At 35.6% G+C, this 18,943-nt stretch overlaps 1 protein-coding gene across 4 annotated transcripts in view; it reads left to right on the top strand.

Moving 5' to 3' along the window:
- Positions 1-18,943, top strand: part of DISP1 (dispatched RND transporter family member 1) — a 192,005-nt gene that overhangs the window by 152,300 nt on the left and 20,762 nt on the right. For all 4 annotated transcript variants that reach the window (XM_063114352.1, XM_063114351.1, XM_063114353.1 and 1 more), the window contains one exon: positions 18,162-18,191. In XM_063114352.1, coding sequence (XP_062970422.1) covers positions 18,162-18,191 — 30 coding nt within the window. The remainder of the gene's footprint in view (positions 1-18,161; positions 18,192-18,943) is intronic.

Genomic DNA, 18,943 nt, shown 5'->3' with positions numbered 1-18,943 from the left:
CTGCCCCTCCTCCCGCCCCTTGATATGTGGCAGAGACAAAATATGTGTGAAAATGAATTTCCCATGCCCTGCTTCTCTCACCTTTCAGAGAACAGCATAATAGCCGCCCTTTAACTAGTGATCCACCAGGCCTTGGAACTCGTCTTAAGAAGAAATGATTAATTAATAATAATATAAGAGGAAATGACGCCTGTGACACCCCTCCACTCCCATCCAGTTTTGTATAACACAGTTCCTTTCTTGTTTACTAAAATAACAAATAGCATCCTTTCTTTCCTGCTACTAAGGGCCTGGCTCTACTAATAAAAGTTTCTTTTTAACCCAAATTGAAACCAAGGCTGTTACATGAAAGACTGATTTGTTCTAGCTTATTGGGTTTTGAGTCTATGTGGGACAAAGAGAGATCATGTACATTATGCACAAAATACATTTTTCTTTTGGAACATCACACAGAAATGCCTTCATGGGTTACCAAGCTCAGTTACTAGTTGAGGTAACTGTTAAGCAGATTTGATGAGTGTGCAGTTTTGCTCTTTGGCATTTCCATTGCATAGACATTCTTAAGTGTCAGGTATTTTTCTTTTGCCAGAAAGTTTTGGTTGCGTTGGCATGGGGATTTATAAATATGTGCACACTGCACATTACTATCGTTGTTCACTGCAGTCTTTTGTCACATCTCAGCAGTATTCTTAATGTCTTTAGGTGAAAAATTGCAAATTACGTTAACAGATAAATTGGGGGTGAGGGTTCCCCCCCCCCCCAGCTAATCAGTAGCTATTGAATGCTTAAGTAGGCTTTAAAGTAGGCAAAGAGACAGTGAAGGAAATTTAGCAATAGGATTGCCTATAATCCATTTGTATTTCAGCAGTTACTTTAGTCATTTTGAAACACTTGCATTATTTTCTCGCTTAGACTGGCTTATTCCTGTCAGTTATAAAAAGATTGTAAATTTGTATGTTTAAAGTGTAGACATTCATTATTGAAGGTAGGAATGGTCATAATCAGGGGTCTAGATGTATCTTAAGGTAGGTAAATTCAACATGGTTTTAAATATGATTTCAGTATCACATAATTTAGGAATTAAATTATTTTTACTTAAAATAATGTAAACATTCCATTTAAAAATCATGGTTTAAAAGAAAAGCAGTTCTTCATCATTGTGAATTAAGTATATAAAATATATATTATAGTATAGAATACACTTAAGTAGAACATTATAAGTGTCCCATCAGGGATTCAAAATGGGAAAAGATGAACATTTTGAAGTGGCATATTTCCTCTTCTCTTACCTACAGATATTATAGGTTTTGCATGAAAATATAATCAGCTAGAAATGGCTTCTGTGTTAATGATGTACTTTATCTGGTCATATAAGCAATTAAGAATTCTTAGTTTTTCATCAACAATGTTACATTTAAATTATTTCTTATTCTATCATGTGAGTATCTCCTGTACATAATTTGTGATTTTCATAACAAAATGACCTTTCTAAGAATTTTAATAATTTTATCATTGTTACAAATATTCTAAAATATTCCAAAGTTACAAATAAGAGTCTCTAAGTATAAAGAATTTTTTAAAACTATGATGTGGAACTTGGCAATGCACTGTGCTTGTGTCCTTGGTGAAGAAAATAGACTTTAACGGCATAAAGTCACAATTAAAATTTATGATGACAGTATTGCTGATTTTATTGAATCCTTACTATATGCCAGGCATTGTGCTGTATTTTAGAGGGTACTTCAAAAAGTTTGTGGAAAAATGGAGTTAAAAGATAATGCAAATCTTTCCATGAACTTTTCGAAGACCCCTTTTGTACATGCATTCTCTGATTTAATCCTGAATATAACCCAAGGAATTCAGTGCTATTATTGTGATCTCCATTTTATAGATGAAGAAACTAAGGTTTGAAAAAATTAGTGTTTAAAAGATTAATTAAATAAGTGGTAGAGCCCGGAATTGAGTCCAGGTCTATCAGATATTGAAACCTTCCTCTTAATCATATCTCTATGCCACTCAAACATATGATTTTTTTTTTTTTTTTTTGCTATAACTTGTTTTTAGTTTCAGCAGTAGTTCAAGAAACAATTATTGAGTGCTTAGTTTTTAGTAGGCACTGTGCAGGTTCATTCATGAGATCACAAAACTGAAGTCACATGAATGATCGTGAGGGCAGATGCTGTGTCTTAGGCTGCCCTAGTCATTTTTAGATCATAGAAATAGCATATTCACAGTGCCACCTTGCATAGACTATGAGGAAGAATCCTGTCTGACTTCTCCAATGTCCACGTTGAATTTAAACACCTTACCTGATACGGGGCACATAGCAGGTTCTTGGAAATACTAGTAAAAATAAGTAGATTTTCCACATTTAAAGTGTTAACATATGTACCCTTTTTGGAGGAATTGTGTAAACTGATTTTCTCGTTTAAATGTTAATGCTGTGCAGTCATGTTCAGGATTTTTGATACCTTTGCTCCAGCTCTCAGGTTACCAAACACTGTTTGCTGTGAGAAAATGGAAACTGTGCAGACCTTACCCATTCTCATTTCATGCAGTCTGGCATAACACAGTCCTCACTGCTAACTCCCAAGTACCCTTCCTGCACTGGCTTTTTCCATGTGTTCCTCTGTCTCTAGTTTACTCAAACCATAGTTTTAGTCTCTCAACCCCTAGTACACAGGTAGCATCGTTTACCACTTTCTGAAAACAATTGAAACTTTTGCTACAGTATAGCATAGTGGTTAAGAGTGCGAGTTCTGGAGTAGACTGCCTGGATTTGAATCCTACCTCTTATTAACTATGTGAATTTGGGTGATTTATATTTAACCTCTCTGTGCCTCAATTCATCATCTATAAAATCTATACCTACCTCACAGGTTTAAGAATTTTTAAATGTTTTAATATATGTCAAGTGCTAAGGGCAGTGTTTGGCACATAGTAAAGCCTGTAAATGTTGACTTATTGTTTTTAATTTATTATTATACTCAATACCTTTACTTTGTATGGTCTCTTTCCTTTTTAGTGCCCTGCAGTCTAATTTCTACCATCACTACTTTCCTGGCAAAGCCAGTTCAGTGACCTCTTTAACAAATTCACCTTGCTCTTCTTATTTGTTCTCTAGCATGTAATCCCTGTTTACCACCCCTTCTTAAACTATTTTATGTTTTGCATTCTATGACCGTGTGTGTTTCTTCCTTCTTATCCTGTGCACTGTGACCATTTTGCTGTCTTTTGCAATTGATGGAACCTCCTCTTCCACCCCTTCACATGACAGTCATTTCTATAATACCTCACTCTCTGGTTTTTTTCTTCCTCTCTCTCAACTTTTAAAAATGGTAAGATCTCCATTTCCTGCCTATTCTCACTATTGTGGTTATCCCTAAAGTCACAATAGCCTGTAGGACATCTTCATTTAAGTACTCTGTCAAACAAAGTATCAGAGTTAAACATTTTGGAACCTTTGAACTGAAGCACATTTTTGTTAATTACATTTAAGTGTGCGCAGCCACTTATTGTAACTAGATATTGTTGACTCAGGCAAGATCTTGAACTTTGGAAGAAACTAAAACAAAGGGAAGCAGAATAGTATAGATTTTTTTATAATCTACTCAAAAGTAACATAATGACAGATAACAGTACTAGAAGTAGTTTTGCTGTAGATCAGTGAAGTTTTATTGCTCGTCAGAAGACTTCTTTAGGTAACCTAAGATCTGTACCTTATAAGTTGTTTGAACAGATATTTCTCAAACTTCAAGAGAAAAGATCGATTAAGTGTCATCTAGGAGTCACCCACTTAAAACATTACTAGGACTTCATTTGTGTGTATGTTTCTAAACTTGAGCTAACCTGAATTTTAACTAAGGTCCTATTTAAATTTTTATCCTTGGCTGTCTTAAAGAAGGTGACCCTTTAGGCGAAACTAGTCTGTTGTGATAGAAGCCTGAATTTTCTCTCTGGGGGCAGGATATGATTATGGGCTCAGATGGGGCAGAAGCAAACCTTTTGGGGTTCTGGGAAATGTTGTATACCTTGATCTGAACAGTAGTTATGAGGATGTACACATATGTAAAAATCCATCAAATTGTACACTTCAACTTTGTGCCTTTTACTGAAGAGTTGGGTGAAATCGGAATGGTTTAAAAGAATGACATAAGGGATTTAAGACCTCCCCCAATCCTAAAACTTCCTTTTCCCTTCTTTACCAGTTCATGTACGCTTGAAAAGCAGGGACAATACTCTATAAATTTCTGTATTCCTGGTGTGGAGTAGGAGGGAGGATGAAGGCAAGTGGAAGGAGGGGATGATTTACTTTCAGGGTTGGCACCCCGCCACCTCTACCCTGCCACCTCTTAGTACAGTCTCATAATAAACCCACCTCCACTCTGAGTTGACACCTTGCTGTATACACACACACACACTAGGGTACTTCAAATAGTTTGTGGAAAAATAGACTTAAAAGATAATATGAATCTTTCATGAACTTTTTGAAGACCCCCTGTGTATATGTGTGTATTTTCCCCTTTGATTTGAGGATAGCAAAGTTAAGCTGAATTTGATTTCAGAATCTAAAAGTGGAGCGTTTTGTGATGTGACCGCACTCCTGCACGTACACTCTTGCTCACACACTCCTGTGTGCACACTCAAACGCACATCTTGCTGTATTTGCTTTCTTACTAGCACCACTGTCTACCTCTCAGCTTCCTGTTTTGGTACTTGAAGAGTAGAAATTGTATCTTTATTTTTTCACTGTTCAACGAGTGCTTAGTGAATTGGAATTTTTAGGGTGGAGAAGAGATGGCAAAAGGAATGATTTAATCTGAAAAAATAAAGGGCTGTTCTTAGGCAACTCTCTTTAGGAAAGGTAGTAACATCTTTTCCATCTCATTGTCAAAAATGATATGATAGAAGTAAGCCAAGATTACAGAAAGATTTAAGTTTTCCTTGGGGAAAAGCCAGATTTAAGGCCAAGAAAAAGAAAAAGAAGGGGTGATTTGAACATTTATGACAAGCAAGAGCCCTTGGATTCTACGTATGTAAGCCTTTTTCCTCCAAAATGCCTCAACCTGTGATGGAATTCAGGTTCTGAGAAAACTTAGTATGCTCAGTTAACCTGGAATTGAATGAGAGTTTGCTTTGTAGGAAATACCTATGCACAAGGAAAGCCTGTGATAATCTTGGTGTGATACTGCCCTTGGGGTTTGTGCAGTTGTCCTGTTATGAAGTTGTTCTGAATGAGCTGAAAGGCTTTTGAAAGTTCCTTTAGGATCTTTGTGCTAGTCTATAATTTAGCATGTGCATACTGTGGAGAATTAGTTTTTACATTTGGTTGGGGTCTCATCTTCCGTTCTTTTACAGGAATTGTTTTCAAGTTACAGAGGCAAGAATAACACTGTAAACCCATTAGTTCTCTAAAGGGAATTAGGATTTCTATCTGTGTTTTCTCCTAAAACAGTGTGATTCTGTGAAAAATAATTGGTAGACAGATCAATGGATACACTAGGACAGATGAAACAGACTCTAGTATGTGTAAAACTTTAATATAGTAAAACCCCTTGATAACTCAGTGGGCTTCTGACTTTCACCTACCTCCCATTCTCAAATGAGACCAGGCTAAAATTCTTATCTTCTGACAAGCCAGGAAGTCATGGGCACTTCATTTCAGGAAGTGAGGAGACAGAAAATAGATTTCCATATTCCTCTTCCTGTCCTAGCCCAGTTTCCTAAAATCTGGCTAACAAAATTGGTACCAAGTAACTGAGAGATTTCTGTTACCACTATTGTAGTCCTGGAAAGAACTATCAAATGAAGGCCACATTCGTCCCCACTGATTATCAATCCCAAGTGAACAACTGTTACTAGATGGCATCAAACCATAGCCTGTACCAGGACAGATTTGGATGGTTCAGCCAGACCCTAGAAATCCAATCCCTTAGCTGCATGGTTGTTCCATGAGTATTCTCAGAATGTTGTATGCCATATACTTTGTGAAAATGAATTTTTGGATTCTACTGTTCCCCTTAAGACAGAGCTTTATAGATGATGATAACTGAAGCATCACAAAGTAATAGACCTATCCTAGATTATTCAGTAAATGGAATAGGGGAAAACTAACTTATAGACCAAGGATTTTCTCGGAACTTTCCTATTTTTGATGACCTGGACAGTTTTCAGGTCCTTTGTAGAATGATCGGGGTTTGTCTGATGCTTTTCTCATGAAAAGCTGTGAAAGTAGTAGAAGTTACATAGGAAAACTGCAACCACTGAAAAATTTAAAATGCCTGTCCATAACAAGTCATGTTTAAAAACATACCACAGACTAGGAAGTGTTTGCCACAGTTGCAATGCTTCATAGTTTTAGTGTAGGACTCCTGTAAGTAAATAGGAAAGACATATGTAAGTTAAGAAACATAAAGTAATGTAGTGGTGTGACCATAATTGTGTGATGCAAATATAATGGAACATTATACAGCTGCTAAAAATCATGTTTTCAGAAGATTTTAATTACATGGAAAAAGCTTATAATCCAAAGTGATAACACTTTATGCATCCAGTATGATCCTAATTATGTTCATATTTAACGTCTATATTTAGACACAAAGGAAAAAATACTGGAAGGCAATAGATCAAAAAGAATTACAGAGGCTTTAATTTTAATTACAGAGTATTGGTTTTTTTCCTTTGTGATTTTCTGCATTCTTCAGACTTTAAGGAAATGAATGTGTTAGTTTCATAATCAGAAAACAAAACCAACATTAGAGCAGAAAATCTCTCCTCATAAATGCTTTGCTCCTCTTTTAAAAATTAAAGTTCATGTTTTAGAATACACAAAACATTAAATGGAAAAGCCTATCAAAGGTGACTTTTTACAATAAAAAGGAAGGTTTTGTACTGCTTTTCTGACATAATAGATGGGAGACCAGGAAAGTGCTTTTGGAAATTGTAAAATAGCCTGTTTAACTTGACCACTTTCTGTGTCTTGCTGTTCTGGTAAAACCCATTAGGTTGATGGACTAGATGACTCCTGACCATTTCTCACTGTGAGTGTCTTTGATAACCTGGCATTGTTTCCTACAGAGTGTTTCGTCCTTTGACATGCACCAGCACAGGTGTGTTATAAGCATCACCAGTTCATGTCTCCACATTATCTGAAGTTAACAAACGGGGAACTTTGCCCTGTCCTCCTAACAAGCATTTTTGAGCACTTTTTTTGTTATACCATTTATCTCGCTGTTCACATAAAGAGCCAGCATTATTTTTCAAAGCATTTAAAAAGACTAGTTCTTACCTACTTTATGGGGGGATCATTTTTATTGCCTAGTTACATGAAGTATTTCAACACGGAATTTTGATTGGAGGAGCCTGGTTCACAATCTTTTGCCATGCCAGAGTGTTTAAATACTTACCAGGAGGCTAAAATATGTCATGATTTGAATTACATAAAATTCCATAGGATAATGCAATAGAATTTGATAGCAGGAAATGACGTTAGAAGTAATTTATTCCAACTGTCTTTATTTTACATATGAGAAAATTGAAGCCAAAGAGGTTAAAACCCAAGATTAACAACTAGTTCTAAACAGGTCTTCTGACATCTCATTGTGGTCTTTTTAATATCTTTTCCTTAGGATAAGTTCCTGAATGTTGTCACATGGTGTTTGGATATCACTCGCATATATAATAGGTTTTAGAGTTACAGATGGAATCTACGCCATTGTGAATTGAATACAATGAATTTAAAGTTTTAGACTAGTTGCCCCAGTGCCAAAGTGTAACAAGGCATCATTATAGCTTGAGAACATGTGGCTCCAGCCTGGCTGAATTTTCCTCATTTTTCTTCAGAAAATTCTCATTTGTCCTCAGTCTAATTCTTTTAAGCTTAGTTGATTTTTTTTTTTCTTCTTTTGTTAGTCTCAGACTTTGGCTGAAAAGAAAACCCTTTTCTATCAGTATTATTTTTATTAAAACTGATTGTGTTAGAGTTTTGCTTTGACCTTTATTTACTAAGGCTTTTTGACAATTATTTGAGTTACAAAAGTTAAATTTTTATGTTAAAAGATAAATATGAGAAAGTGTAGTTAAGGAAGAAAAATCAATTTCACCATATATTGTTCTTAAAATCATAACTAAGGAATTTCTGTAGAAGTTTGAGGGAATAATCTGTCCTCCTGGCCAGTAAAATGAAGATATCACAACAGCTGCAGGATATTGGTTACACTGTTGGAATTCATTTTGAAACAGTGGCTTTTTATTATTTTTTTAACCCCCACCCCAAAGTGTTTTCAATAGCAGGTGTGACTTTTAGCATTATAAAACTCAACCTTGTACAATACTGAGTAATTTTGTAGGGGCAAAATAATTGAATATATGTGGGAAATGAATTCAAGAAAGATTAATAATGTTTCTTGTAATTTTGAGCTCAGATAGTTTTTACATTGAACAAAATGGAGACAAACTTAAAACTGAAAATAAACATGTTGGAAGAGAAGATAGTTGGCAAATTTATGAATTATGATTGTGTTTATACTTTTGATCTCTGGTCTAATCAATGAAGTCCATGTCCTGTTAATAAATAAGTAAATTTGAGATTGGATTTTAAATATAAAATACATAATTTGAACTTATCTTCAGAAATGCAAATATATCTTCCCTGAAGTTATAATTAACACACAAACTCTTATTTATGTAATTTGAAAACACATAAAGGTTTTAGTTTTTTATGGATAAGATACATAAATTTTTGAAAGTGAGAAATTTTTGTGTCTTTTCTTATCTTAATGAAAGTAATGGAATATATTTGTTGAATCAGATGTAATGTAAGCTCCAAAAATGTACTTACAGTGACCTCCAAACTAATCTTTCAGACAGCCTCTTTGTGCTGTAATCCAAATTATCACTAACTTCACATTAGTAGGCACTGATGAAATATAAAGCCTAGATGTATTAAACATAGTTTTAGGCATTTCTAATTGCACTTAAAATATATCATTATATATAAATATAAAACAACAGTCAATACAGAAATATAACATGCATAGGATATATAAGCCTTTGTGTATCCAAAATGTCACCAGAATTTTTTCTTATAATACCATATATATTTATGACAATAGATGCTTATAATTTTGATTCATATATTTATAAGATTCTCAGAGGCATTCTGAATCATTAAAGGAAGATTAAAGTCTTTTCCATTTTTTTCTCTAGGTATAGGACACTAGGTATACTGGTGACTAGGGACAGTAACTATACCTAGGTCACTGGAGTAGCTCCCAACCTGGTCTCCTTATCTTCAGCATCTCCCCTTTCTAGTTCATCCTACGCATTTCCACCAGATCAGTCCTCCTGATATAGTGTTTTCATCATATCAGCTCTTGCTCGGGAAACTTTAGCAGCCTCTTATCTCTATTACCCACTTCAGTCTCTTGCTTCCCCCCCAACAACTCCTAATCCAGTAAACTGCCCTCCTCACTATTCCTTCATAAATACTTATTGACTTTGCTCGTGTTGCTATGTGAAGGTGTCTGGCGTAGGTGTTGGCACAATGTTTCCTTTCCTACTGCTTCCTGCTTATCTATCTGAAACTTACTTTCCTTCAAGACCTAGCTCAGGGCCGACCCCGTGGCTCACTCGGGAGAGTGCCTGTGGGTTCGGATCCTATATAGGGATGGCTGGTGCACTTGCTGGCTGAGCGCGGTGCGGGCGACACCAACCCAAGGGTTACGATACCCTTACTAGTCACACACACACACACAAAAAAAGACCTAGCTCAAATTCTGCTTATGTCAGGTTTCAAGAGCTACTCTTTGGACTACTCTGATCCAATATTATCTCATTATTCCCCATTCACTTGCTGTTTGTACTATACCTTTAAGTTCTAATTACTTTCTTGTGTTGTTCTCTAATTGTTCCTTGCCTGGAGGTCACATTTTCCTGGCAAATTGTCCAAGGCAGTGGTTCATGCTCTGACTGTGCAGGTTGTATTCTAAGATCTTCTGAACCAGATCCCTGGGGAGGGGACTGGAAATCTCTATTTTTAAGAAGCTACCCAGGTGAGTCCAGTGATGAACAAATTACTTGCTGTCACTTAAACTGTGTGGTAAATATTTGAATTGAACAGAATTAACTGTAGATTTTGTGTTAATTGTATTTGAAAATTTATGATCTGTATATAATGTTACTTCTCATCTAGAATGGGATGCCCCATTCTCCCCAAATTCCATATCAGCGAGTGAGGAAAATTTTCAAATAAGATATTTCAGTCACATGTACATAAAAGAAAACACATGCAATTACCCTTTTAAAAAAATTTCTTTTACTTCTTTTTAATTATATAAGAGGTCCTCAAAAAGTTCATGGAAAGATTTGTATTAATTTTTGATTGTTTTTCTACCAACCTTTTGAAGTACCCTCGTACAACCAATTCATGAACATATTCTCATGAAGAAATCTAAAATACAAGGTAAAAGCACACTCTTGATTCCTTTCCCAGATCTTTCCCTTCTTCTGTGGTAAACAGGTCTGTCGATTTACCATGTTCCCTCCTGAATTTTTAAAATACATGTGGGTATTTTGTAGTATTTAGTTTTCTTTTTCTCACGGAAATACAGTATGAATTGTTTTGGAACTTTTCACTTTGTCTTGGAGTTCTTTCTGTCAGCACATGGTATGTGTACATGTGTGTTTATCGTGTATATTCATTCTGTGCAGTGTCCCATGGTGTGCATATGCCACCATTTATTTAGGCATCCTCACTAATGGCTAGACATTCAGTTTCTCAGTCTTTTTTCCTTGTTGTAAACCGCACATCCATGAGCATCTTTGCATGTGTCCTCCTGTGCACAGGGTCTGCTTGCTCTTAAATAAGAGGCTCTTCCCTCTCTGCCCTCCTTTCCCCTTTTGGTACACAGGCAATATCTCATGGCCTGCACGAGTATGCAGCTTCTCTTTTTCAAGGTGTGGACAGAAAAGTATGGGATCAAGTCAGGAGATTTGGATTCTAGACCCGGCTCTTTCATTTACTTACCTTGTGATCTTGGACCTTTTTCTCCTTTATTTCACGAAGGTGTTAAATGGGATGACTTTTAGAGTTCCTTATAGTTCTAACTATCTCTTATTCAAATTAGGCTTGTGGGTGTGATTCTATCACTTTTTATTTTATACTCAGCTAGTATTAGTACTACTTGAATCTTGTAAAGTAAATCAAAGGTTCACAGTGCTTTTGAATAAAGGGGCATTATACTTTATTCCACATGAGTCTTCTGCATTACTTCTTAACTGATGCTTGAGTGCCATTTCCAGATGAAACTACTAGTAGTAGTAGTAATGCCTTTTTTTCCTTTGAGTTTCAGGGCCCAGACCTTACTTCTCATCTTTTGATTTCTAAGTTCACTATTCTCTTAAAGACAATTTTCTTGTACTCAAAACTATTCAATATATGCTTAATTTCCTTTTTAACATTTATAAAATACTTGGTATTTATTACGTGCCCTTTAAATGTTAGTCCCCCACTCCCAACCTTTTCTACCCCCCCCCCCCCAGTTTATTTTGTATCGTAGTTGGGACTCTGTTCAGTTATAACAGTTCTAGATATCAAGATGACCAACACTTTTGAGTTCCCATCTCTTAAGCATTCAGGAAATTGTATTACACAAGTAGTTGTGGTTATTGTTATCCTTCAAATCACTTAACACAGACCATAAACATTTAGCTCTGGTGCATGAAAAATGGGCTAGAGGCCAAGCTTAGCTTGTCTACAGGGTATCTGTTTCATCTTTATGATAGAACCCAAGTGTGCCAGTGATGATTCATGGAAATACCTAGTGATGAAGAATGGCTGTGTTTTTGTGGGAAATCTTTTAAAGAATGCTCATCAAAGTGTGAGTTCTCTATTTTCAGATAATTTTTTCCTAACATACCAGCACTAAACTGAAGTTATTACTTGCAGAATATCCTTTTACAAAAAGGCAATATTGAGGCTAAAATGTGCTACTTTAAGCACTTTCTTGCTTAAATTTGGTTACTACCACAAAGCTGAAGGTATATTTCCTTCACAGCATTTTAGTTTTTAGTTGTTCAGTAATATACAAAGCTGTTTTTTCATAGCTTTGATTTTCCTGAATGCTTGGAAGAGCTAGTTGTAATTTATGAAGTGATATTGTCCCTTTGTAACTTGTGATATTGATTCTGCAGCTGTATCGAGAGTAGAATTCTCAAGACTGATGGGAAGTTCTCATGTTTTAGTATTTTCATTTCTTTCACTATATAATCTTCCTTTCTCTTTCCAAAAATTACTAAAAGAGAGAGAAAATGTGAGGGGCGCAAAAGAACACAGACCATGTGTAGCTTTTCCACATTTTTTTTCTGTTTCTTATTAACCCCTCCCCATACTTCTTTTTTTCTATTACCTGTTTAAAAAATTTTTCTCTTGCCTGTGTATCTACCCCAACTTCCATTATCTTGATTACTCTGCTTTGTGCCTCCCACCCACTCCTCCTCCTGAGAAATCTATAGTCTCATTAGCTATTCTCTTGACCTATATGCGCAGACATGCCACAGTTCACTGGTCATCACAGGAGTGGAGCCAAGGTTCTCAACAAATGTAGGGTGCTGGGGCAATTTATTACTAATTGCTAATTCCTTAGTTTGTAAGTCCTTTATTTTTTTAAAGCAGATTTGAGCTTAGCACTAAGATAATGTCACTGTCACTCACTTGCATACAGAAATGCTTTTTTAGTGTAGAAAAAGAATGACCCCGCAGCCTGTCAACTGGGAGCTGTGCATAGCCCCAGTTTATCCGTGCCTCAGCTGGGGGAGTGTGTCATGGAACATGCAAATGTCATCTTTCCTCGGGCTTTTTCTCAGCAGAAAAAAAGGCTAAAAACCTAACCAAAGAACAAGCAAATGTTCCCACTTAAGATTATTACTGCTTGTTTGGGTTTGTTTGTTTGCTGACATGTGTTTCAATCATGTGGTATTAAAAGGTGAAGGAACTCTGGAAAGAGACATTTTCTTTCTCTAGCAGAAATTAGGTTTGTTTGCTTTTACTAGTTGTTTATCAACACAAGACTGAAGTTAGGTTGAAAAATCATCCTGCAGGTTTTATTAGATAGAAAGATTTTACAAATGGAGGGAGAACTTTTGATCTTGGAAAGTACGGGGTAAATTCTCTTGCTTGCCTCCTTTCACAGATGTTTTCTGGTAGTAGATTGCAAAGACAGCATTAAAGAAGGCAGTGCTGTAAATCAAATAGGTTTCGTGTTTTACCTGTAGTGGGGTTTGGGTGTCCTCAGCATCTGTTTGTCATGTCCATTAGTATAGAAACTTCAAAGAGATCTAATGTTTTCCCAGGAGGTATCTTTGTGGTAACCTCAATTTTTATTTTTCAGCTGATGTTGACAGTCTCTACTTATTGTCTCAAATTTAACAGAAAATGAAGTCTTTACTCAGGCGGAAAAAATGTGATGATCTATAGTTTCTGTTTCTAGGGAGTAAACTAGTCATAAATCCAGAAATTCTTAGTTAAAGAAAAAAAAATTAGTGGCGGTGAGTAGGAGGAGAGAATGTTTACATTTGTTACAACCCAAAATGTACATAACAAAATATCATTTCTTTCCAAATACTTCATATAATATATACCAGAATTGCAGCTCTGGGGATCATTTTAGGTCTAAACACAGAAAAATCTATTAACTTCTCAAGGAAATCCAAGAGGTACTTTAGAGGATGTGTAACTGGAAAACTGGGAGTGAAAAATTAAGGTTTTGTGTACATATAAGTTTTCTCTCACAGCTCATTAATAGCTTCAACTAGTGTTCAGATAACATCAATGTGTGGTCGTGGTGATGGTTGCACAACTCTGTGAAAGTACTAAAAACCATTGAATTGTACACTTTAAGTGGGTCAATTGTAAAGGATGTAAATTATGTCTCAATAAAACTTACATTAAAATTTAATATGTAGTTAGATTTGAAAATATAGGGTTTTTTTTGGGGGGGGGTGGATTTACCCAAAAAGCTAAATGTGCTTCATGCTTCTTCAATTGTGAACATTTTCATCAGAAGCCCACTTTATGTAAAGCATGCTTCTGAGTCCTTCACCTTCCAGTTCCCTGGAATTGCCAGTGTGCTCCATTCTCCTGTGCTGGCTCGGATGGCCCTGGCAGACCACGTGCTCCAGATCAGGAGGCTTCTTTCTCCTACGTCCACATTGTTCTGCTCCCAGCATTTGACTTGCATGCTTACCAAACCTGTGCATGCCAGTTGGGCTTGATTTTGTAATTATGTCATCTGATTAAATTTTTAATAATCCATTTATATATAGGTGTTAAAAGGAGGACTTGTTTTTGTGAAAAGAAAATTGTAGACTTTAAGAAAACTAGATAAATGTAAGTAGTTATGAAAAAAATTTACTATTGAATTAGTATGGGAGAAACAATTGTAATAAATTTGGGGGAAAATTATCAAAATTTAGATGTATATTATAGTCGTTATACCCAGAATACTCACAAGTATATATGTTAAATCCTCCAAAATTGGAAATCATAGACAATGCAGCATTTTGTATTAGAAAAGATTGGCAGCTGAGTATACATTCATGTTTAGGGTACAATTAAGTATTTAAGGAATGTATATAGCACTTTTTAAGGAATTTTACACTTCGATTAACCTTTCTGATTAACCACCAAAACTAATGGTTCCTACCACATTGAATCAGAGGGCCTTTGTTATAGGATTCAGAGGCACAAACGAAACTTACAAAGTTTAGTAAATTAGTAAAGGAGTTTAGGATTGACAGATGGGAATGGGCTGAAGTTACAAAGTGTGTGTGAGAGAGAGAGTAAGCGAGCAAGAGAGAAACAAAATTAATTTTACCTGTGTTGATATTTATGTCTCAAGCATCTTGCTTTTTTATGGGCCCAGCACGCTTCCGCTGCGCCACTCTGCTGCATCTTGCTTTTTTAATTCATTGTCTACTGATTTCAAAGCTGTTGAGCATGAGAAAAGTAATAAAAGATGCCCATTCATTAATCCAACAAACACTAATCTGACATCCACAAATGACCGCACTAGGTTATATAGACATGAACACAAATAAGCTGTGCTTCCTCTTTAGGCATTTAATGTCTTTTGTTTTAAATTTTAATGATGAATTAACTTTACTGTGTGTGTGTGTTTGTGTGTGTGTGTGTATATAAAGAATGCATTTTTGGTATTCTTTAGTAATGCTGTGAATATTCAGTATCATATTTGTTCTTAAAGCAACAAGTTCTCTTATGTTGTTCTTACTGGAAACTCATTATTAAGGTCCACGCCTACCAGAAGAAAAGACGCTTCTTTCCTGTATAAGAGATTAATGCTTTATGATTGTCCCTGTAGTTTCCCCACCTTGGTTTTAGAGACAAACACACACAGGACAAAGAGCAACTCTGCTACTAAGACCTGAACAGCTGAAGGCAGACTGCGGCCCCTCTCTAAAGATGGGCTGGGATGGAATTGGAGTGAGTGTTATCTGCTATTCTTTCCAGTGCTTGCAGTCTCTGAGAGTGTTCCGACTCCTTGATTTTAATATTTTTAGTGGGCTTAGAGTCATAATGAGAGCATGTGGATAAAGCATAAAATTTAGAACATATACTTCTTTCATATAAACAGATTATACCAAGTGCATTCTAGAATGCTCCGTGGAGTTTGGGACCTTGTTTGTCTCATTCATGGAGTATACTAGGAGTTTGATAAAAAAATTTTTTTTAAGAATGAATACATGTATCTTAGTGAGAAATGTAAATGGAGAGGGAAACTAAAAAGAGAACTTTAGATCTTCAAGAAATTCCAGGGTAGGGGTCCAACTATTGGAGGAGTATTAGCTTGAGGTAGAAAGACTGGAGAACAGATTTTTGCATTGTGTTTTTCCTTCTAAGTATGGGATAGCCTAGTGGAAAATTTCAGGTTAAGAGAGGGTATGTAGTTAAGGAATCCATTTTTTCAGTAAGCAAATATTTATATGTACTATATATATATTAGTGTGTTGCTTCTCAAACTTTTTGGTCTCACGACCCCTTCACACTTTCAAAAATTATGGAGAGCCTTCAAAGAGCTTTTGTTTATGTGGGTTATAGCTGATATATACCTTATTGGAATTGAAACTAAGAAATTTTTAACTATTTAACTCATTAAAAAATAATAAGCCCATTACATGATAACATAAATAACATTTTTCATGAAAAATAATTATATTTTTCAAATAAACAAATGGTATTATGTCAAACTAAAAAGCTTCTGCACAGCAAAAGAAACAATTAACAGAGCAAAAAGACAACCAAGTGGGAGAAAATATTTGCAAAATATACATCTGACAAAGGATTAATATCCAGAATATACAAGGAACTCAAACAACTTTACAGCAAAAAAACAAATAACCTAATTAAAAATGGGCAAAGGAGCTGAATAAGCATTTCTCAAAGGAAGATATACAAATGGCCAACAGACACATGAAAAAATGCTCAACATCACTCAGCATCCAGGAAATGCAAATCAAAACCACTTTGAGATACCATCTCACTCCAGTCAGGATGGCTAACATCCAAAAGACTGAGAATGATAAGTGCTAGAGAGGTTGTGGAGAAAAAGGAACTCTCATACACTGTTGGTGGGTCTGCAAAATGGTGCAGCCTCTATGGAAAATGGTATGGAGGTTCCTCAAACAATTACAGATAGATCTACCATATGACCCAGCTATTCCACTGCTGGGAATATACCCAGAGGAATGGAAATCATCATGTTGAAGGGATACCTGTACTCCCATGTTTATTGCAGCACTCTTTTACAATAGCCAAGAGTTGGAACTAGCCCAAATGTCCATCATCAGATGAGTGGATACGGAAAATGTGGTATATCTACACAATGGAATACTACTCTCCTGTAAAAAAGAATGAAATACTACCATTTGCAACAACATGGATGGACTTAGAGAAAATTATATTAAGTGAAACAAGTCACACACAGAAAGAGAAATACCACATGTTCTCACTAATTTGTGGGAGCTAAAAACAAACACACAATCAAAGCAGGAGGTGGGAAGAAGACACAACAATCACAACAATTCCTTGAATTTTTTAAGACAAGTAAACAGATATGATGTAGGAGGGAGAGGAGATAAGGGGGGAAGAGGAATGGGTAACGGGTCTCGACAATCAACTACAATGTATATTGAGAAGTTAAAAAGAAAAATAATTACATTTTTCAAAACAAAAAGAAGTTTAGTGAGAAAGTATCATTCTTTCACATTTTGTAAATTGATGCGTAGCTTACTAGAAGATAACAGGATTCTCATATTTGCTTTAGCAAATAAATATATGAAGTATATGAAGAAAGTTGAAACATATGAAGTATATGAAGTCTGGCCTTTAGCAGATAAGATACATAGTTGGAAAAGGGAGGCCCTCACAGACCCTGTGAAAGGGTCTCAGGAGCTCCCAGGAGTCTTCAGACCACACTGTGAGAACTACTGTGTACTTGGGAACAGTGTAGCATGAGTAGTAGATTTCCTTTGTTCACCAAATGTTTATCAAGTATTTCCCATGTGTCAGTAAATAGGAAAAAAAATAATCTAGTAGGGATAAAGAGTTTGGAGGTTGAGATTGAGTGTGGAGTCTCTTTAGCAAGCTTATTTTATATATCTGAGAGGCAGGGTGCAAAGGATGGGTGGGTATAATACAGAGTATGGGGAAAAGAAGTGTAGGGAGACCCTCAATAAGCAAGGAAGCAGCTTAGATTAGAGATTTAGGTGGATTCCTGTTGTGAGAGAAATGAGTGAATCTTGGATCTGTAGGTGTCAGAGAATGTTGTGCAGTAGGAATATGATTCCATCAAGGAGTGTGATATGGAGTCTGGGAAGGGGCTGCCTCCTGACTCACCCCTTGAGCACCCCTCTACTCATCTGCTAGTGTGCACGGTGGCAAGCATTTGCTGTTAAGTCCATCTGTGTTTAAAATCTCTCAAATACCAGCCAGCCACCAAAAAAAAAAAAGAAGAAAAAAAATTTTTTTTAAACCCAGAATTCTTCATAGAAGAGGTAACAAGTAAAATGTATATAACGTAAGTTTGTTTACATTATGATGCTTTGTTTCTGATCGTTTTTCCTTTGCTTTTTTTTTTTTTTTTTAGACCATCCAGACCTTTCAAGTTACCAAAAAGGTAAAGTAATCTGGGTCATCTCATTAAATAAATAATAAATCCACCTGCATGCTTCCCTCCAGTGTTGTCCCTGCGTTTTGCTGCCCCTTCCCTTTCTTTACTCACATTTTTATAAAGGGAAAATGAATTTCCCATAAGTTGTCTGCCTGAGGAATCTCATATCTCCAAAAGTAGTTTTAATCTCAGCATAGATTTTTGCTGTTAAATTCTATTTGTGTCTAATCACTTAACATTCATCTAATTATTTTGCATTCCTTCCTGCAATGGATGGGCTTCTCAGTTTCTTTCTTGTTGAGAGATTGTTCTGCCAACTACAATGACTTCAATTTATTTGTTTAAATAGTTTACTTATTTATTTATTTATAAATAATATTTATTCATTTATAAATAAATAAGTCAGTTTATTTCAGATGTGTTGTCAGTTTTATTTCTAAAAATGTTTTTACCATCTTAAGGTGGCGGTATTCTTTTGTGTGGAAATTTTTGAGGTTTGGCTTTTCAGTAGAAAAAATTTTAAGTGGATGAGTTACTGAAAAAAAGCATTGTCTCATCAAATATCCTTAAACATTGTGGTTCCAGATATATGAGAGTACTTCAAAAAGTTCATGGAAAGATTCATGTTATCTTTTAATTCTATTAGACAGAATAAATGTAATGTCATTACACTTAAGAAGCTGTAAGTGATCTTTGAAATTTAGTTGCCGAAGAAGCTCAGATGCTGATAGCTTTGAAGCCTGCCTCACAAGAGTTAT

Source organism: Cynocephalus volans, chromosome 11 (genome assembly GCF_027409185.1).
Source record: "Cynocephalus volans isolate mCynVol1 chromosome 11, mCynVol1.pri, whole genome shotgun sequence".
In the NCBI taxonomy this organism is placed as follows: Eukaryota; Metazoa; Chordata; class Mammalia; order Dermoptera; family Cynocephalidae; genus Cynocephalus; species Cynocephalus volans.
The sequence above is the reverse complement of the archived record's forward strand: the minus strand, read 5'-3'. Positions and strand labels throughout refer to the sequence as shown.